Source organism: Mandrillus leucophaeus, unplaced genomic scaffold (genome assembly GCF_000951045.1).
Source record: "Mandrillus leucophaeus isolate KB7577 unplaced genomic scaffold, Mleu.le_1.0 Scaffold18, whole genome shotgun sequence".
Taxonomy (NCBI): Eukaryota; Metazoa; Chordata; class Mammalia; order Primates; family Cercopithecidae; genus Mandrillus; species Mandrillus leucophaeus.
This window is the reverse complement of record NW_012101809.1, coordinates 5478517-5494704: the sequence shown is the minus strand read 5'-3', so window position 1 is coordinate 5494704 and position 16188 is coordinate 5478517. Positions and strand designations below refer to the sequence as shown.

The window sequence follows — 16188 nt, the reverse complement described above, 5'->3', positions numbered from 1 at the left end:
ATATATGTACAGTGTTTTGGTTTTGTGTAAAAAATAAGTCAAAGATTGTCCAACAGTGAGGGTAGCTTTTTTTATTCTGCACTACAGAGTGAGTTCGTTTAAAAAAAAAAAAAATCACAACGAAGGTATGGAACAGTTATGAAAGGTGACCTACCAGGGCCCACTTCTCAGTCCTCCTTAAATACCATCCTGCTACGGTGGTACATACCAGGATCTTTTTGACTCAGCAATTAAAAGGCCTGTTGGACAAATTCATGAACCAGTTGGTCTAGGGAGTTACTCTCAGGTGCTGTAAGGTGAGACTTATTTCTTTTCTTTTTTTCTTTTTCCTCTCTACACAGGTGAATTTTAAGAAGGACACCACTTCCAAGGCAATTCATAGTGTATTTAAGAATGCTATACAACTGCTGCGGGAAAAAGGACTTGTTTTCCAGAAAGATGATGGTTTTGATAACCTGTACTATGTAAGACACTTACAACTTAACTTTTTTTCCTTCGTAGCTTCAATTACAAATATATTTATTACTTATGAATAACTACTTAATTATTATTAAAAATCATTAAGGAGGTACATAAAATCAGAAGTCAAAGTTGGTCCTTATCCTTCCCCAAGGTATCGCTTTTAATAATAGTTGACCTATGAACCACACAAGTTTGAACTGTGTGGGTCCACTTATATGCAAACTTTTTCAGCCAAATGCAGATGGAAAGTACAGTATTTGCAGATGTGAAACCCACATACGAGAAAGGCTAATTTTTCGTACATGCGAGTTTCACAGAGCCAACTTCAGGACTTGAGTGTGTGTGAATTTGGGTATACCTGAGGGTCCTGGAACTGATCCACCGAGTATACCGAGAGACAACTGTATGTCCTTCTAGACATTTATCTGTACATTTACAAATGCATACATATAAATATATGCTCCTGTGGCTTTTTAATTGTTTCAAAGTCCTGGCTTATGCAAGAGGCTTTTTGTTTTATAAAAAATGTGATCATCTTCTAAATCAACATTTCTCAATCTGAACACTATTCGGGCTAGGTGATTGAGTGTCGTGGGAGCCGTCCTGTGCATTGCAGGATATTTAGCAGTATCCCTGACCTTCACCTACTGGAGACCAGTAGCAGCACCCCAATTGTGACAACCAAAAATGTCCCTGGACATTGCCAAATGTCTCCTGGGACCATTGATACTTGCTACTCTAAATAATGCTCTACACCTTTTTTGGTACCAAAATAACACGTCACAGGCACCTTTCCACATTAGTAGTTATAAATCTACCTCATTATTTTTAACATCCTCAGGGTATTCCATACTATGGGTACCTGTCGTGTATTTTTTAGCCATTCCTTTTTGATGGATACTTAGGGTATTTCTAAGTTTTGCTGTCACAAATAGTGTTGCTATGACTATTTTTGCACAACTATGTTTGTGAACTCATGTCAGTATTTCTGTAAGAGTGACTCTTAAAAGAAGAGCTGCTGGAGCAGATGGCATGGCCATTTAAGCTTTTGGTTGACACAGTGTGGTGGGCCTACCTGAAGGCTCTACCAGTTGACTCTCAGCAGGAGTATGGGTGCTTGTTTGCCTCACTCTTTCCAAGTTAAAAGTTCGCCTTTTTCTGCATACTTTTAATATTGGAGGAGCTAAGCTGGAAATGGGCCTTCTCAGGACCACTGACATCAGTGGTGTGGACTCAGTTACGTGCAGCTCTCCCAGAGACTGATCAAATTCCAGAAGTCTCACTATTTACAGGCAAGAGTCCCGAGGGGGAGCTTTTCTTAATATGTCATTTCCTGATGTTGATTTACCCTAGTGACTCTCCACTTTAGAGGAATTTTAGAAATTAACAATACTATTTAAATAACTTTTGAAACAGGTATCCCGGTCTACATAAGGGCGAGTGCCTCCCACACCATCCCAGGATGGGAGTCCTGGCGTGGGAAGGCTGGGTGGGAGTTAGTTGCTTCCTGGAAGCTGGAGAAGCTCATGGGGGCAGCTCACCTCGAGCCCCGCTCTGGGACACACGTTTCCTCCCAGCCCTTCAGAGAGCAGCCCTTCCTGAGGAGCAGCAGTCCAGGGCAAGGCGTGGCGGGGCTGGGCACTTCCTCGTGTGAATCATTGTGATCAAGCACAAATAGATCTCTTTTTGCCATCTGTGACTTCACCCCTCCACTGCTTTGTAGTCACCTTTCTCCTGAAGCCCTGCCTTAGGGAAATGGTTAAAATAAGTCAACACTTCTGTTTGCCTAGTGCTTTCCTGCATTCAGCAGCTCTCACACATGACCTTGTTTAATCTTCGTCATAACCTCGTGAGCTGAGAGAAGGCAGGTGTTCTCAGGATGCCCCCTCCAGTAAAGCAGGTCAGACAGGCATTCTTGGGCTGTCTTTAAGGAGGAAACTTACAGCTATTTGTTTGCATGTCTGTTTTCTTTCTTCCTTTCTTCCTCTCCCTTTTTCTCTTTCTTTTTTTCTTTCTCTTTCTCTCTTTTTTTGTTACTAGATTCACTGTGGAACATGAAGGTGAAACCTGTTGCATGCTGCTTCCCTCTTATCTGAGCTGATTGGAAAAGACTAAGTGGGCCAGGCGCAGTGGCTCACGCCTGTAATCCCAGCACTTTGGGAGGCTAAGTCGGGTAGATCACTTGAGGTCAGGCTTCGAGACCAGGCTGGTCAACATGGTGAAACCCTCATCTCTACTAAAAATACAAAAATTAGCTAGACGTGGTGGTGCACGCTTGTAATCCCAGCTACTCGGGAGGCTGAGGCAGGAGAATCACTTGAACCCAGGAGGCAGAGGTTGCAGTGAGCCAAGATCAGGCCACTGCGCTCTAGCCTGGGTGCTAAGAGTGAGATTCCGTCTAAAAAAAAAAAAAAAATGGAAAAAGAAAAAGACTAAGTTATGTCTGCCTTTGAGAGCAGAACGTGTTTCGGTGGATAGGCCAGCTTTACTGTCATGCTAGCTTGCTAGCTTGCCCTTGCAGGGTTTTTGGTTTTTTTCTCTTATTTTTCCTTGTGGTTGGGAGAAGCAAGAAAACTGATATAACACAAGACAGGTGTCACGGCTCAGAAGAAGAGGTCATGGGGTGAGGATCGGAGGCCTTGATCACTGTGCCTTGCTCAAAACTATAACAACAAATAAGAGAAATGTGTTATGAGTGTTGAAGAAGAAAGTTAGTTGCTCCTTAAAAGTATGCAATTCCAGCTTTTTTTTGTTTTAACCTCATTGCCCCAGTGAACCAACCAACTCCCAAGGACGTGTCCTCTGGGCAGAACTGGTTTGACACTAGGCCAAGTATCAAACACCACATCGATGGTGTAGGGATGATTGTTATGAAATCTTTAGAAGCTATCCTGAATACTAATTTGGGAGTCTGGATGACACAACTGCTGTGTTACCTAAGAACACTCTCTCTCTCAACTATTTTTCCTATTTAGGTAACCAGAGAAGACAAAGACCTGCACAGAAAGATCCACCAGATCATTCAGCAGGACTGCCAGAAACCAAATCGTAAGTGGCATATAATGTACAAGTGACACCCTGGTGCCCTGGAAGGGGACACTGTCTCCCGGGGAGCACTGGATGGAGAGTCAGGAGACCTGGGACTTTTCCCAGTAATGACTTGGAAAGGCGATAGTTAAAGTACCTGCCCTCCCTGAGCCTCCATCTCCTCTCTAAACGAGTGTTAGGCTAGCACAATTGTTGTAACCTTGGCTATACATAAGATTCAGCCCTGGAGCTCTCTAAATGTTCAGAGCCCAGATTCTACCCTGGGGATTCTGTTTCTATAGAGGATGAGCTGGGGGCTAGACAGGGAATTCTGATACAGTGAGGTAAGGTCACCACACTAGGACGTTTTGATGTCATTCTGCTTCTCATGTTCTCTCTGATTTGGTTATTTCCTATTTCATGCTTGCCCCTTTTCTTTGAACACAAACCTGACATTTCCCTCTATTCTAACATCAAAGTCTTTCAGTGTTGGAAGGAATGGTTCTAGACATGACAGTTTATGAACGGTGTAATTCAGTCATCTTGGAAACTGATAATTTGCAAAAGAAATGGTTTAGAACATGGTTTTAGTAGAGTTAGTTCAGCCCCTAGTGGTTAGACTCTGAAACTGTAGCTAGTATGACAAGGAATAATACCATTTCCACACTAGTTAGAAAGAGAAGAAAGCATTAGTCCCATCTTTAAATGCTATGTAAACTGACCGATCTTAAAGGTGACTTTTCAAAGTCTGGCTTTTGCAAACACGTACTATAATAAGAAGTGTTTAAAAGGTTTGTTAATGACCCCAAGTCCCTGATCTGCCAGTGAACTCCACCTCCAGTCTTTCGGCCCATACATCCCTGGGGCCTGGCCCTGTGCCAGGTTGAGTCAGTGGGTGAAGCTGGGCCAGGTTTCCAGCCCCAGTATTTATGGTAGACAGCCCTAGTTAACCTTTAAGAAGCCATGAGGTCGGATCCCAGAGTGGTGTGACAGCAGCTCTTAAACTCAAAGCAATGTATTATTTCAATGCAAGTGAATGGACTTTGTTCACTTCATTCAGAACAATAAGAACAAATATCCTTCAGTTGAGGGAAAAGTCCATCTGTCCGCAATTGAAGGAGCTTTTGAGAGCAGTGCAATGTGGGATTCCTCAGCCAAGAAGGGATGAGAAGATGCTCCCAAGATAACATCGATGCAGTCACCCTAGTCATGGGCCTCCTGGCCAGATTCTTATTTTCATTGGCATTAGGAATAGAATGGATTGAACCCTAGGGCTCCTAGGGCTAGTAAAGCACATGAAAAGAATTCACATTTCATTTGGACTTGGCTCTCTGAAGTGTCCTGAAAGTGGCAGGTTTAACATCTACATCTACCCATAGCTCATCAAGTGGACAGGCCCTGCCACTCAGTCTGTGAATGGGAGCCTCTAAAAGCCACTAGCCAATCACCTGGCCCTCTACACTCCCAGGAGCCGAATTCTGAAGCCTGAATTACTGACAATGCTGATAAAAGATGTAAGAACTGTGTTGGAACCTGCACCCCACTTCATAATGTCATAACATAGCAATTCAGAATAGTAATGTATGTGCCTCATAAAAAGCCAAGCAGTGCAAAAATACACACCAAAAAGTCAGACTCCCTCCCAGCACTGAGCCCCAGCTTCTGTGTTCTCCTCTCCAAAGGAAGTGGTTGTTATTAGTTACTTGTATATCCTGTTGGATATGTGTTCTTTATCAAGAATAAACTATGCAGATATGTACTTACAAACATATCTGTATTATTTATCCTTGATAGAAAACACAAGGGAAGGCCGGGCGCGGTGGCTCAAGTCTGTAATCCCAGCACTTTGGGAGGCCAAGACGGGCGGATCACGAGGTCAAGAGATCGAGACCATCCTGGCTAACACGGTGAAACCCCGTCTCTACTAAAAAATACAAAAACTAGCCGGGCGAGGTGGCGGGCGCCTGTAGTACCAGCTACTCGGGAGGCTGAGGCGGGAGAATGGCGTAAACCCGGGAGGCGGAGCTTGCAGTGAGCTGAGATCCGGCCACTGCAGTCCAGCCTGGGCGACAGAGCGAGACTCCGTCTCAAAAAAAAAGAAAAAAAAAAAAAGAGAAAACACAAGGGAAGTTTAGCCGATGATATACATTGTCCCACACCTTGTATTTTAGATCTAACATTGCCTTCTAGAGGTCATTTGCCAACAGTACACATAAAAGTGTCTACGTCTTTTCATTAGCTGGACAGTATGCTGTTATACATGTAGGTAAATATCCAACCCTCGATCTAACCATTCCTACTGTGCCTTTAGTTCCTTTCTAACCTTTCATACAGAATATAGCCTGGAGTTTTTCCTTGTCAGGATGATTGGTAGAAGGACTCGAAGTCATTTATGAGTGTCTCACAAAGGCTCACCCTTCAATAATGAAAGGACTGTGAACATCAAGCCTGTCTTAAGTCCCTGAAGGATTGATATTTGTTTTCTGAAGATGGGCAGTGTGGCGGCATTGTGAGGAGCTGTGCTCTGGAGCCACCTTGCCTAGGTTTGAATCCCAGCTCTGCCACTTGGTAGCTGTGTAACATCGGGCAAGTGTCTCGGGTTCTTTAAATGCAAAGTGGGGATAATAATAGTACCTACACGATGGGTTTTTATAAGAAGTCAATGAATGGGCATTTAGAAAGTTAGAAGAGTACTCAGTGCATAATTGAGATCCAAAAAGTGTTAAATAAAAATGAAGTTCTTTTCTAATGGCACAAGTGGTAACCCCTAATTCTCTAGCCTGGAGGCCTGAAGGCTCACCTTCTACTTGGTTTATTGATCTGGAAGGAAGCAGTTTCAGAGATAATCTGTATGTGGATTTTGCTCTATTATTGTTGGAGTAAAGTTGACAAAATCTGGATTTTGGCTTTCAGTATGGGTACAATAATGGCAAATTATCCAAAAAGAAAGAGTTCTATGTTGAACATGTCTTTTTATCTCTAACTTTTTACCTGAAAATGTTCCAATTTATCAAAAAAAGTTAAAAGACTGCTACACTAAACACTGATATACCCTTCACCTAGACTGACTAAAAGCTTCAGTTTGTATTTGCTGAGCATGGGGACCTTCTCCTGTTTGATCACCAAATCATTTCACACCTAAGAAAATGAACATTTGGTGAGTTCCAAAACGGCAGCCTTTCACTAAATGTTCCTTTATACCATTAGCTTTCCAAAAATCTCCCGTGTATTTAGCTCAGGTTCATTTTTTACTAACCCAGAGCTGGAGAGAACTGCTGCTTTTGGTAGAAACTGAGTACCATATAACACTCCTCATACTGGAGGATTTTTTTTTAACTTACGACAAACTTTTAAAAAAGAATTAAAGAAGTTTAACCTTTTGTAGTTATAGTAGTAGGTTATATCTAAAATGTATCTTTATGTCACTTGGGTCTCTAGAACATCAGCATTTGTGCTTTCTGGTGGAGGTATGATGGGGTATAGTATGAATCAGGCTGCATGCGAAAGTTCTTGGGAAAATATAAGGTGCAGTTATCACCGCTCATAGAGATCCATCATGAGATAACTATGTCTGCCAGGCAAACACTTTTCAGAAAAGTCTGCTTCGGCTTGTGGGTTTGTTCCAGAAGAGTCGAATTATGTAATTGAACTAACCACTGGGGACCTCCTTGCTGGCGTTTCCTACTTTTACTGTTTTCTAATAATTTCTCACTTAGAGAAGAATCTAAGGCCAGGCACGGTGGCTCACTCCCATAATCCCAGTGCTTGGGAGGATTGCTTAGGCCAGGAGTTTGAGACCAGCCTGGGCAACATAGGAAGACCCTGTCTCTACAAAAAATAAAAATTAAAAATAGAGAGGAGTCTAAGTTCACATTACCCATGTGACTGGAAATCACTTTTGAACAGCCTCACCAGATAACCCTCAGCAGAACAGCCTTTCTGAATAAATAGTTGAAGGCCTCTGAGACAGCATCACTGCTTCGGGCCCCATGGGTGCCTGTAAGTCATCTTGAGCCCTGGGTCCAAGCATCCAAGCCTTGCAGAAACTAAAGGCTGAGCAGGACTAAATTGCTTGTGCTTCTCCCTACCGTGTGCAGGTCTGTGTGGTTGGAGCCCCTCACCCTCCATCATCAAACCTATCCTCGCTTGCTGGTCAGCTCTTCCTCCTTGAAAGGCTTTTCTTCTTGGGAAGGGCTGAGTTCCTTCTCTAGAGCAGGAACTAAGTTACATTCATCTTCTTGGGTTATGGATATGATGAACCAAATCATAGTAGTTCCCCCTGGTCTCTCATCCACACAGCCACCCTGAGAAGGAGGTGGTTTTGTTCCCGGGAATGACTTTGTCCCAGTTGTAGAGCCAGGGCTTGAATTCAGGTATGGTGGACTCCAGTGGCAGCTCTCAGTCTGCCAAGCTCTACTTGCTCCTCCTTGCTCAGCACTGCACACATAGTAGGTGTTCAGGAAGTCTATGGAGTGAATGTTGAAGAAACAGCCTGGAAGTGTGGACGCTAGCAATCCCAATCGGGAGGAGTAATGAGTGGACACAGCCACTAGAGGTCAGAATTTAGCAAATCTTTGTTAGCCCAGGAGCAGTCTCTGAACCTTAGGGTTGGAAAGGGCCTTGGAAGTGGTTTTCACGACAGCTGAGAACACTGAGGCCTAGGGATGACTTGCCCAAAGCTACAGAAGTGCACCAAACGTTGAACCATGCTTTGCCTTACACTGCAACACCTCTTCAAGCACCTTCCTGAAGCCTAAAGCATTTTTCATCTGAAAACAACTTTCAGTGACTGTGTGGAGCACCTTTTGTGTGCCAGGTGGTACTGGGTATACAGCAGAGAGAGACCGTACCTGGCCCTACCATGGAGTTTTAAACTGTGCCAACTGGAGGGGGTTTGCTTTTGGTAAAGAAGTTTGACTTTGACTCAAAGTTAGAAATATATTTTACATCATGACCCAATAAATTATATAATTCTAATGCATAAGATATATATGGAATAAAGTTTCATGAATTAATATGTATCCAAATTACAATGCAAGATATTCTGTAATGTTCTATTTCTGCTCTCTTTTAGTTTGGTAAGAAAAAGAATGCTGATCGCAACCTACAAAAATTGGTTTCATGATCCCCTAATAGGCACAACCCTCAGTTTGACTACTGCCGACCTAAAAGGAAGGAGCTGAGGCAAAATTAATACAAGTAGAGAGCTGATTTGGGCCAAGTTTCAGGATTGCAGCTGGGGAGCACAGATTCAGGTTTCTCTGAATATACACTCTGATGAGCAGCAGTGATAAGTGGATTTTTTTTTTTTTTTTTTTTTTTTTGAGATGGAGTCTCACTCTGTCACCCAGGTTGGAGTACAGTGGTGCAATCTCAGCTCACTGCAACCTCCGCCTCCCGGATTCAAGTGATTCTCCTGCCTCAGTCTCCTGACTAACTAGGATTACAGGTGCACGCCACCACACCTGGCTAATTTTTGTATTTTTAGTAAAGACGAGGTTTCACCATGTTGGCCAGGCTGGTCTCAAACTCCTAACCTCAGGTGATCCACCCACCTCAGCCTCCCAAAGTTCTGGGATTATAGGCGTGAGCCATGCGCCTGGCCCATAAGTGGATTTTTAAAAGCCAAAAAGGAGGACAGAGTTGATACAAAGTTGTTTGTCAGGAATTCTCATTGGTTTATAGATAACATTGATTGGTGACTGGCTATACATTGTTAAGCTATAGAGTGTGGATTATAGTGTTCAATTTCACATAATTAGGCTAATTTATAACTACTTGTGCCAATAGCAAGCGGTTTCCAAGGTGAATGCATAGTGAGGAGTAGAGCGTGATTGCCGTTTCATCGTCGTGTCTCTCAGGGCCTGATAATTAAAAGGACTTGCATTCTTCCTATTTTGTTTTCTCATTACCAGTGTTTAGGTCATTGATTTCAACTAGGAAAGAGGTTGTTAACTGTGAGTTTGTATTGTTGTGTGCCAGATGGTCTTAGTTTTGCGCAGAGGATAAGAGGTTACTAGGAATACAACTATCACAGATGAGACTTTTGGAAGCCAGGAAGAGAGGAATGGGAACAGGCCAAAGGTAGGAATCCCTTCTCACCAGGCAGCCCCATCAAATCAGGACTTAGAGGGAAGCATACGGAGGCTGCAGCAAACCAGCTGTGCTGTGAGTCTCAAGAGGGCTCCCCGCTGAGAAGCTAGAGGTTTGGCACTGAATAGGTTACACTTATACATGTAATTACCCCAGAGAAAAAAGTTTATCAAGCACTAAAAATCCACTAGGTTATGGATAAAAAAAAAAAAATCTTTGATTGGGAATCCTTGAAGGTTGAAGTTCAGAGTCCCTGAGCAGTGGCTCCACGTCGCCGTGGTGACATCAGGGGCCTGAGAACAGGTGTTTCTGTTTTGTTTTTGTGATCATATAGATAATGCATCTCAGACTTTAATGTGCATAAGGATCATCTGGGGATCTGGTCAGAATGCAGGTGCCCAGACAGGAGGTATGGAGAGGACAGAGGAGGGCCTGACAGTTGTGACCGCGCTCAGCCACCCGCCTTTTTCCTGCAGACATGGAGAAGGGCTGTCACTTCCTGCACATCTTGGCCTGCGCTCGCCTGAGCATTCGCCCGGGCCTGAGTGAGGCTGTGCTGCAGCAGGTTCTGGAGCTCCTGGAGGACCAGAGTGACATCGTCAGCACAATGGAGCACTACTACACGGCGTTCTGAGCAGAGACACGCAGACCAGCTGAGGAGGACAAAGATAAGGTGGCATTCACTCCCAGGCTCTGACTTTCAACATCATGCAGGGGCTTGTCTGTCTGGAGGCAGTTACCTCATAATAAACTATAAAATATGGTCATTTTGGGAATGGGATTTGGCATAAATGTGGTTGGCTGCCTTCTGTCTGCTGTGTCCTTGGGGTACAATGACTTTGATCGCAGCCATGACACAACAAGAAAACCCTCCCGGTTGACCTCCTGGCTGGACTGCGCATTGTTCGCAGAGCAGAATGGGGAGGAAACAGTGTTGGCAGCTTAACTGATATGTGTGGTTGGAGTCTCTACCATGGCAAAGGGACACCACAGGGTAGTGAACATTCAGGAACTGAAGGGCATGTGGCCTGATCACACAGTACCAAGCTTTTCAAAACTTCAGGTTATCAGAGACCTTCCTGTGGGCCTCTCTTGATGGCTAAGAACCAGTTTAGGGGAGTAGTTCTCTCTGGATGAGTGTCACTTGCTTACAGTTTCTGTGACTCAAGTACCAGCAGTGGGGTTGAGACCTGGGTTGATGTTATTTACAAGCCTGCCCAGAGATGGGAATAAACAGAGATCCACGGCATGACTATATGTTTGTCATTTTCCTTTTATTTCCTTGGGAATCGAAAGGTGTCCCAGTACATTTCCCTGCACTTGCAGAGGTGCATGACTAAATACATTGTCCCTCAATGCCCCTGAAGATCACAGAGGCAGTCAGCCAATTGCCTGGCAGGCAGCAGATGTTATTTTCAGGGTTGCCGCTGAGTGTGCAGGATGTGCTGACACCATCCAGACAAAGACTCGGTATGTGCCCAGACAGGTGATGGAGTCATGCTTTTGCTCAGAATGACAAGGTAAAGGAAAAACATCTGAGGTATGTTGTAGGCCTGTTCTGACAGCAAAATGACAAATCCAGCCAGCAAAAATAAAGTGTGGAGAAAGATTTGGAGTTAATTACAGTCATTTAACAGAAGGCACTGCCTTCGTCTGCCGCATTTGCTCTTGATGTAATAAGCTCTTCGTGGCTCAGCTGGAGATCCTTTAGGCCTGGAGAGTTGCTCCTCTCTCCATGGAAACAGGACAGTCTTTATACACAGAAGTCCTCTGCAGCTGGATATGTCAGGCTGAGAGCTAGGACCAGTGGATTGCCTCCTGTCATAGACTTTTGGCAAACCTGTGCTGATTTCTGAAAGTGATTATGTGGCTGCCCTGCATCTTCTCTGTGTACAGAAGGGTCCCTAGAATAGAGTCTGCCTGGAATGATGTCCTGGGCAGTTCTTCCTTGAGGTCAGCAGCTCTTCCACGTGGAATGCGTCTTTGATTAGTGGGGCTGCCCAGCAAGGAGTCCAGAATCAGAAGGTAAAAAGGGCATACCCTTGCCTACAGCAACTCTGCTCTTAAGGGTTTATCTCAGGGAGATGACCACACCAGTGTGAAAGGATGATTGCACAAGATGCTCATTGCTGTGTAATCTAGAATTCTATATTGGGGAAAATATCTATAGGGAAAAAGTTAATTACGGTTCTTGGGCACAGTGAAATGCTATGCAGCCATGAAAAAAATGAATGCAGACAGTGTTGCCATGGCATACTGTCCCCAATAGATTTAGTGGCAAGTAGATAGAGTTATAGATCTGTTTCTATAGGATAACACCATTATCTACAGCTCCCTGCGTGTATGTATATATCCATAGAGAGAATGTATATTTCTGCATGGAGGTCTTTATAAATGTAGCACATGTGTATATATACATACAGTCGACCACTCCCTTCTCCTGGAAGTACTTGCAGAGGTGCATGACTAAATTACTCACAGACAGATTGGATGTGAGGTATGATAGAAAGAAGCCAACGGATTCGGTTTGAGCAACTGGATGATGGAGCTGCCTCTTCCTGAATCAGGGAAATTTTCCAAAGGAGTGGCACAGCATTTCCGCATTGGGCTTTCAGGACACTGAGCTCTCTGGTTGCTCCTTCTCGGGTTCCTTTGTTCAGTGCTCTGCCTTCCTGAGGGCTCAGTCCCAGACCTCTTTTCTATCTGACTTGCTCCCTGGGGGGTCTCCAGCAACCACATGGATTATACCATCTACATGCTGTCCAGCTCCTCAATTTAAACCCAAAATGGGCCTCTTCCCTGAACTGCAGACCCCTATATCCAGTTTGCTACTGACATATCCACTTAGGTCTCTAATGGACATCTCAAACTTCATAGGCCCAAAGCCAGGCTCCCAATTACTCCTGACCCCAGGCTTGCTCCTGATAGCAACATGAGGCAGCCAAATGCCTAGGCAGAGAGGGGCGGGTCCCAAATGAAACCCCACGTTCAAGTGAAGAACAGCCTGAAGGCTAAAAGACCAGACTGCTGGTCCTGGATGAAACCCACCACCCAGAGTGGGAACTTCTGTTCCTGTTTGCCTACCCTTTCCCAATCGATTCTTTCTGAATAAACGCCTTAACCAATCGAATGTTGCCTTTTCCAATAATACCTATAGCCTGCCCCTCCCCCATTCTGAGCCCATAAAAAGACCCGGACTCAACTGTATTAGGGGGACTTTCCCGCCTTTGGGTAGGGGGACCACCCCCGTGTCCCCTCTCTGCTGAAAGCTGTTTCATCACTCAATAAAACTCCCAGCTTTGCTCATTCTTCCACTGTCAGCACATTCTCATTCTTCTTGGGCGCTGGGCAAGAACTCAACCAGTGTGTAAGCCATACTTCGCCCAGGCGGGTGAAGTGGGCAGGTAGCATTATCAAGCAAGGCCCAGGCGGGGTGTCACCAGCCAGAGGTCCCTGGCTTGCAAAGTAACCGAGAAAAAAATGCTGTGCCACTCCTTTGGAAAATTTCCCTGATTCAGGAAGAGGCAGCTCCATCATCCAGTTGCTCAAACCGAATCCGTTGGCTTCTTTCTATCATACCTCACATCCAATCTGTCTGTAAGTAATTTGGCTCTACCTTCAAAATATCTCCAGAATCTTAAGTGCTTCTCCCTCCTCCCGGCCTCGTGACAGTCTTCCCTGCTTCCACCCCGGCCCGTCTTGGGCTGTTCACAGCACAGCAGCTGCTGCCACCCTGTTACGCTCCCACTCTCCTACAGCCTTTGGTCTTGCCCCAGGTAGGAGCCTGAGGCTGCACAGAGGTCAGCACAGCCCCGCTTGCCCTGCCCTCCTGCCCTCCCAGCCCAGCTGCATAGGCCTTGCTGCACACACGCCTCAGCATATTCCTGCCTTAGGGCCGGTGCTCCCACTGTTTCCTCTTCCCAGGTAAGCAAGTGAAGTGCCTCCTTCTGCCCTCTTTCCAGTCTTTACTTGAGTGTCACCTTCTCAGCAACGCCTGCCCTCATTCCTCTTTCGTTGTTTGTAACCTGCCTCCTGTCCCCCTTCCCAGAACTCCCTTTCCTACTTCATTTTTCTTCGCAGTGTTTGATACTGCCTAACACACTCCATGGTTTCTTACTTGCCCTATTTATTATTTTTCCCCAATAGACAGAATGTTCCATGACGGCAGAATTCTCTGTTTTGTTTCCTTCCATGTCCCTAGCACCTAGAACAGTGCCTGACACATCTCCTAAGCAATACGACCAATAAGTGTGTGTGTGTCTGGCTGCCTTCCAGCTGCCAGTGTCTGCCTCTGGGCTGCCAGTGTCTGCTTCCTGGCTGCCAGTGTCTGCCTCTTTCCTGAGGGCAGCGATTGGGGGAGGTGCTTTCTCGCACGTCTTAGTAGGCTGTGCAGGCTGGAAGTGCTCAGAAGTCACACCCCCAGGGAGCAGCCTCACCCAACAGCACCTTAGGTATAAATGCCCCAGCTCCCTCGCCCTCAGGTAAGCATTGCCAAGGCACATGTTCCACACTCTTTTCCAGAGTTCCTCTGTGGGACTGAGCACCATCCATCTACCCACAGGAGCAGCTAGCCTGATAACTACCAGCCTCACCCTCCCTGCCTTACTTCCCTGTTCCTCTTTACCACATGCTGACCTCCCAAATGCATTTCTTGCTTTCCGGTCTCTGTTTCAGGATTGGCTCCTGGATGAACACAAACACTGTGTTCACAAATATATTTGGGAAATGCTGGATGAATAATTATACACATCAGACAGATTACTAGAAATGCTCACCAAAGGGATGCACGTGTTACCTCTGCATGGTGAGATCTCAGGTGCTTTTTACCCCACATAGCTATCCTTTGGCAGTTTTATAATTAGCAAATGCTCACCCTTCCACCGTCAGTACATTCTCATTCTTCTTGGGTGCTGGACAAGAATTCAACCGGTGTGTAAGCCAGACTCGGCCCAGGTGGTCTCAAACTCCTGACTCCTTACATAATTTCTACCACACTCATGTAACCTGAAACATGAGTAAACCAAAAATGAGGTAGGCCTCTGTCTTCTACAGCAACATCAGAACTCTAAGAACATGAGGGACTCTTAGAAAACTCTCTGGAGCTAACCACAGTTGGGTCACAGCTCATGTACTGAAGACCAGCCAGAAGGTTCCCCTGAAAAGGAGGGAAACTGAGCAAACATTCTCCAGTTCTCTTGGTGTGCACGTGTTTCAGGAGGTGTGAACCCCACATGTAGCTTATGTAGGCAGGAAGACAAATAGTGCTACTGTCTGGTCAAGGATTTGTTTGAAGAGCCATGATTATCCCCATATGGTAAGCTACCAGTGCTCCGCATCCCTGTAAGACACTTCTTTCTCATTACTTTCTCCTCTGATGGTGTGCCAGGACACTGGCCGAGAGAAGCCAAGTGGAAAGAAGGCTGTTCAGTGACGAGGAACCTAAGACTTAGTGCCAAGGACTGAAACCAAGTAAACTTGTAATTTTCCATGATGGAAACATCTACGCTTTCTCATTAGTGGCCTTTACAGCAGTTACCCCAAAGAAGTGTCTCATTGTTTTCTTACTACATTTATGTGAAGCATACAGGCAAACTCAGAAAGACTGTGATAAGACTCACCAGAGATGCCTGCACAGGTGCTGGGGGAAAAGCAGGACCATCCTGGAGGGAGATGGTGTCTGTGGACAAAGAACTCTGCAGTGGTTCTTATTTGCATGACTTCCACTGGTGGAGGCTCTAAATATGAGCTCAAACTCCCACGTAAGTGAGTTTTCATTGTAATCCAGAATTTTTTTAACATCAGCCTACTTCTATTGAACTTGCACTATCATCTGTTAGCCTCTACTATATTTATTAAATAAACCTAAATAGGTAAATCACAGTACAGCAAAAGGTTCTGTGTTCCCCAGAATTCTAAATCAAACTCCAAATTCCTGAAGAGGCCCTAGTCGTTTCCTATATGTCAAATTTAAATGATAGGTTTTCATTTTGGAACATAAAGAGAGGGATTTTGAAGACCACAGCATAGCCCTGGGGTTTTTGGATAGAGATAATAAAGAGACAATCAGTTCTCAAACAGATTTGAGAAAATGTCGGTGTGAACTGGTGAAAAATCTGGGTTGGAAATAGTGCCGTTTTATTAATTCAGGTCTACCCAGTGGTCTTTATTAAACCTGAATTACCATGAAGGAACCGGTTTCTGCTCTTAGGGAATTTGCTTTAATAAGAACTAATTGTGTATCAGTTACTAGTATCATTTAATTATTATGTATTTATCATTTAATATTTAGGTGATGTAAAGTACTTCAACACAAGAGAATTGAAAACATGGCCACACAAACACTTGTAAGCAAATGTTCACAGCAGCATTATTCCTAATAACCAAAAAGTAGAAACAACCCAAATGTCCATCAGTGAATGGATAAACAAAAAGTGGGCTATCCGTACAATACAACATTACTCAATGAAGTACTAATATATACTAAAGTATAGTGAACCTGGAAGAAATTAAGTGCAAGAAGCTAGACACAAAAGACCACATGTTGTATGATTCCATTTATATGAAATGTCCAGAAAACAGGCACATCCACAGAGAAGTAGATGAGGC

The 16188-nt window shown here is 44.6% G+C and overlaps 1 protein-coding gene across 1 annotated transcript in view; it reads left to right on the top strand.

The window, feature by feature from the left end:
* Nucleotides 1-10395, top strand: part of OBFC1 (oligonucleotide/oligosaccharide-binding fold containing 1) — a 36038-nt gene extending 25643 nt beyond the window's left edge. The window contains exons 8-10 of the mRNA XM_011977508.1: nt 342-464; nt 3438-3510; nt 10059-10395. Of these exons, the coding sequence (XP_011832898.1) occupies nt 342-464; nt 3438-3510; nt 10059-10216 (354 nt within the window). The 3' untranslated portion in view covers nt 10217-10395. The remainder of the gene's footprint in view (nt 1-341; nt 465-3437; nt 3511-10058) is intronic.
* The last annotated feature ends 5793 nt before the right edge of the window (nt 10396-16188 follow it).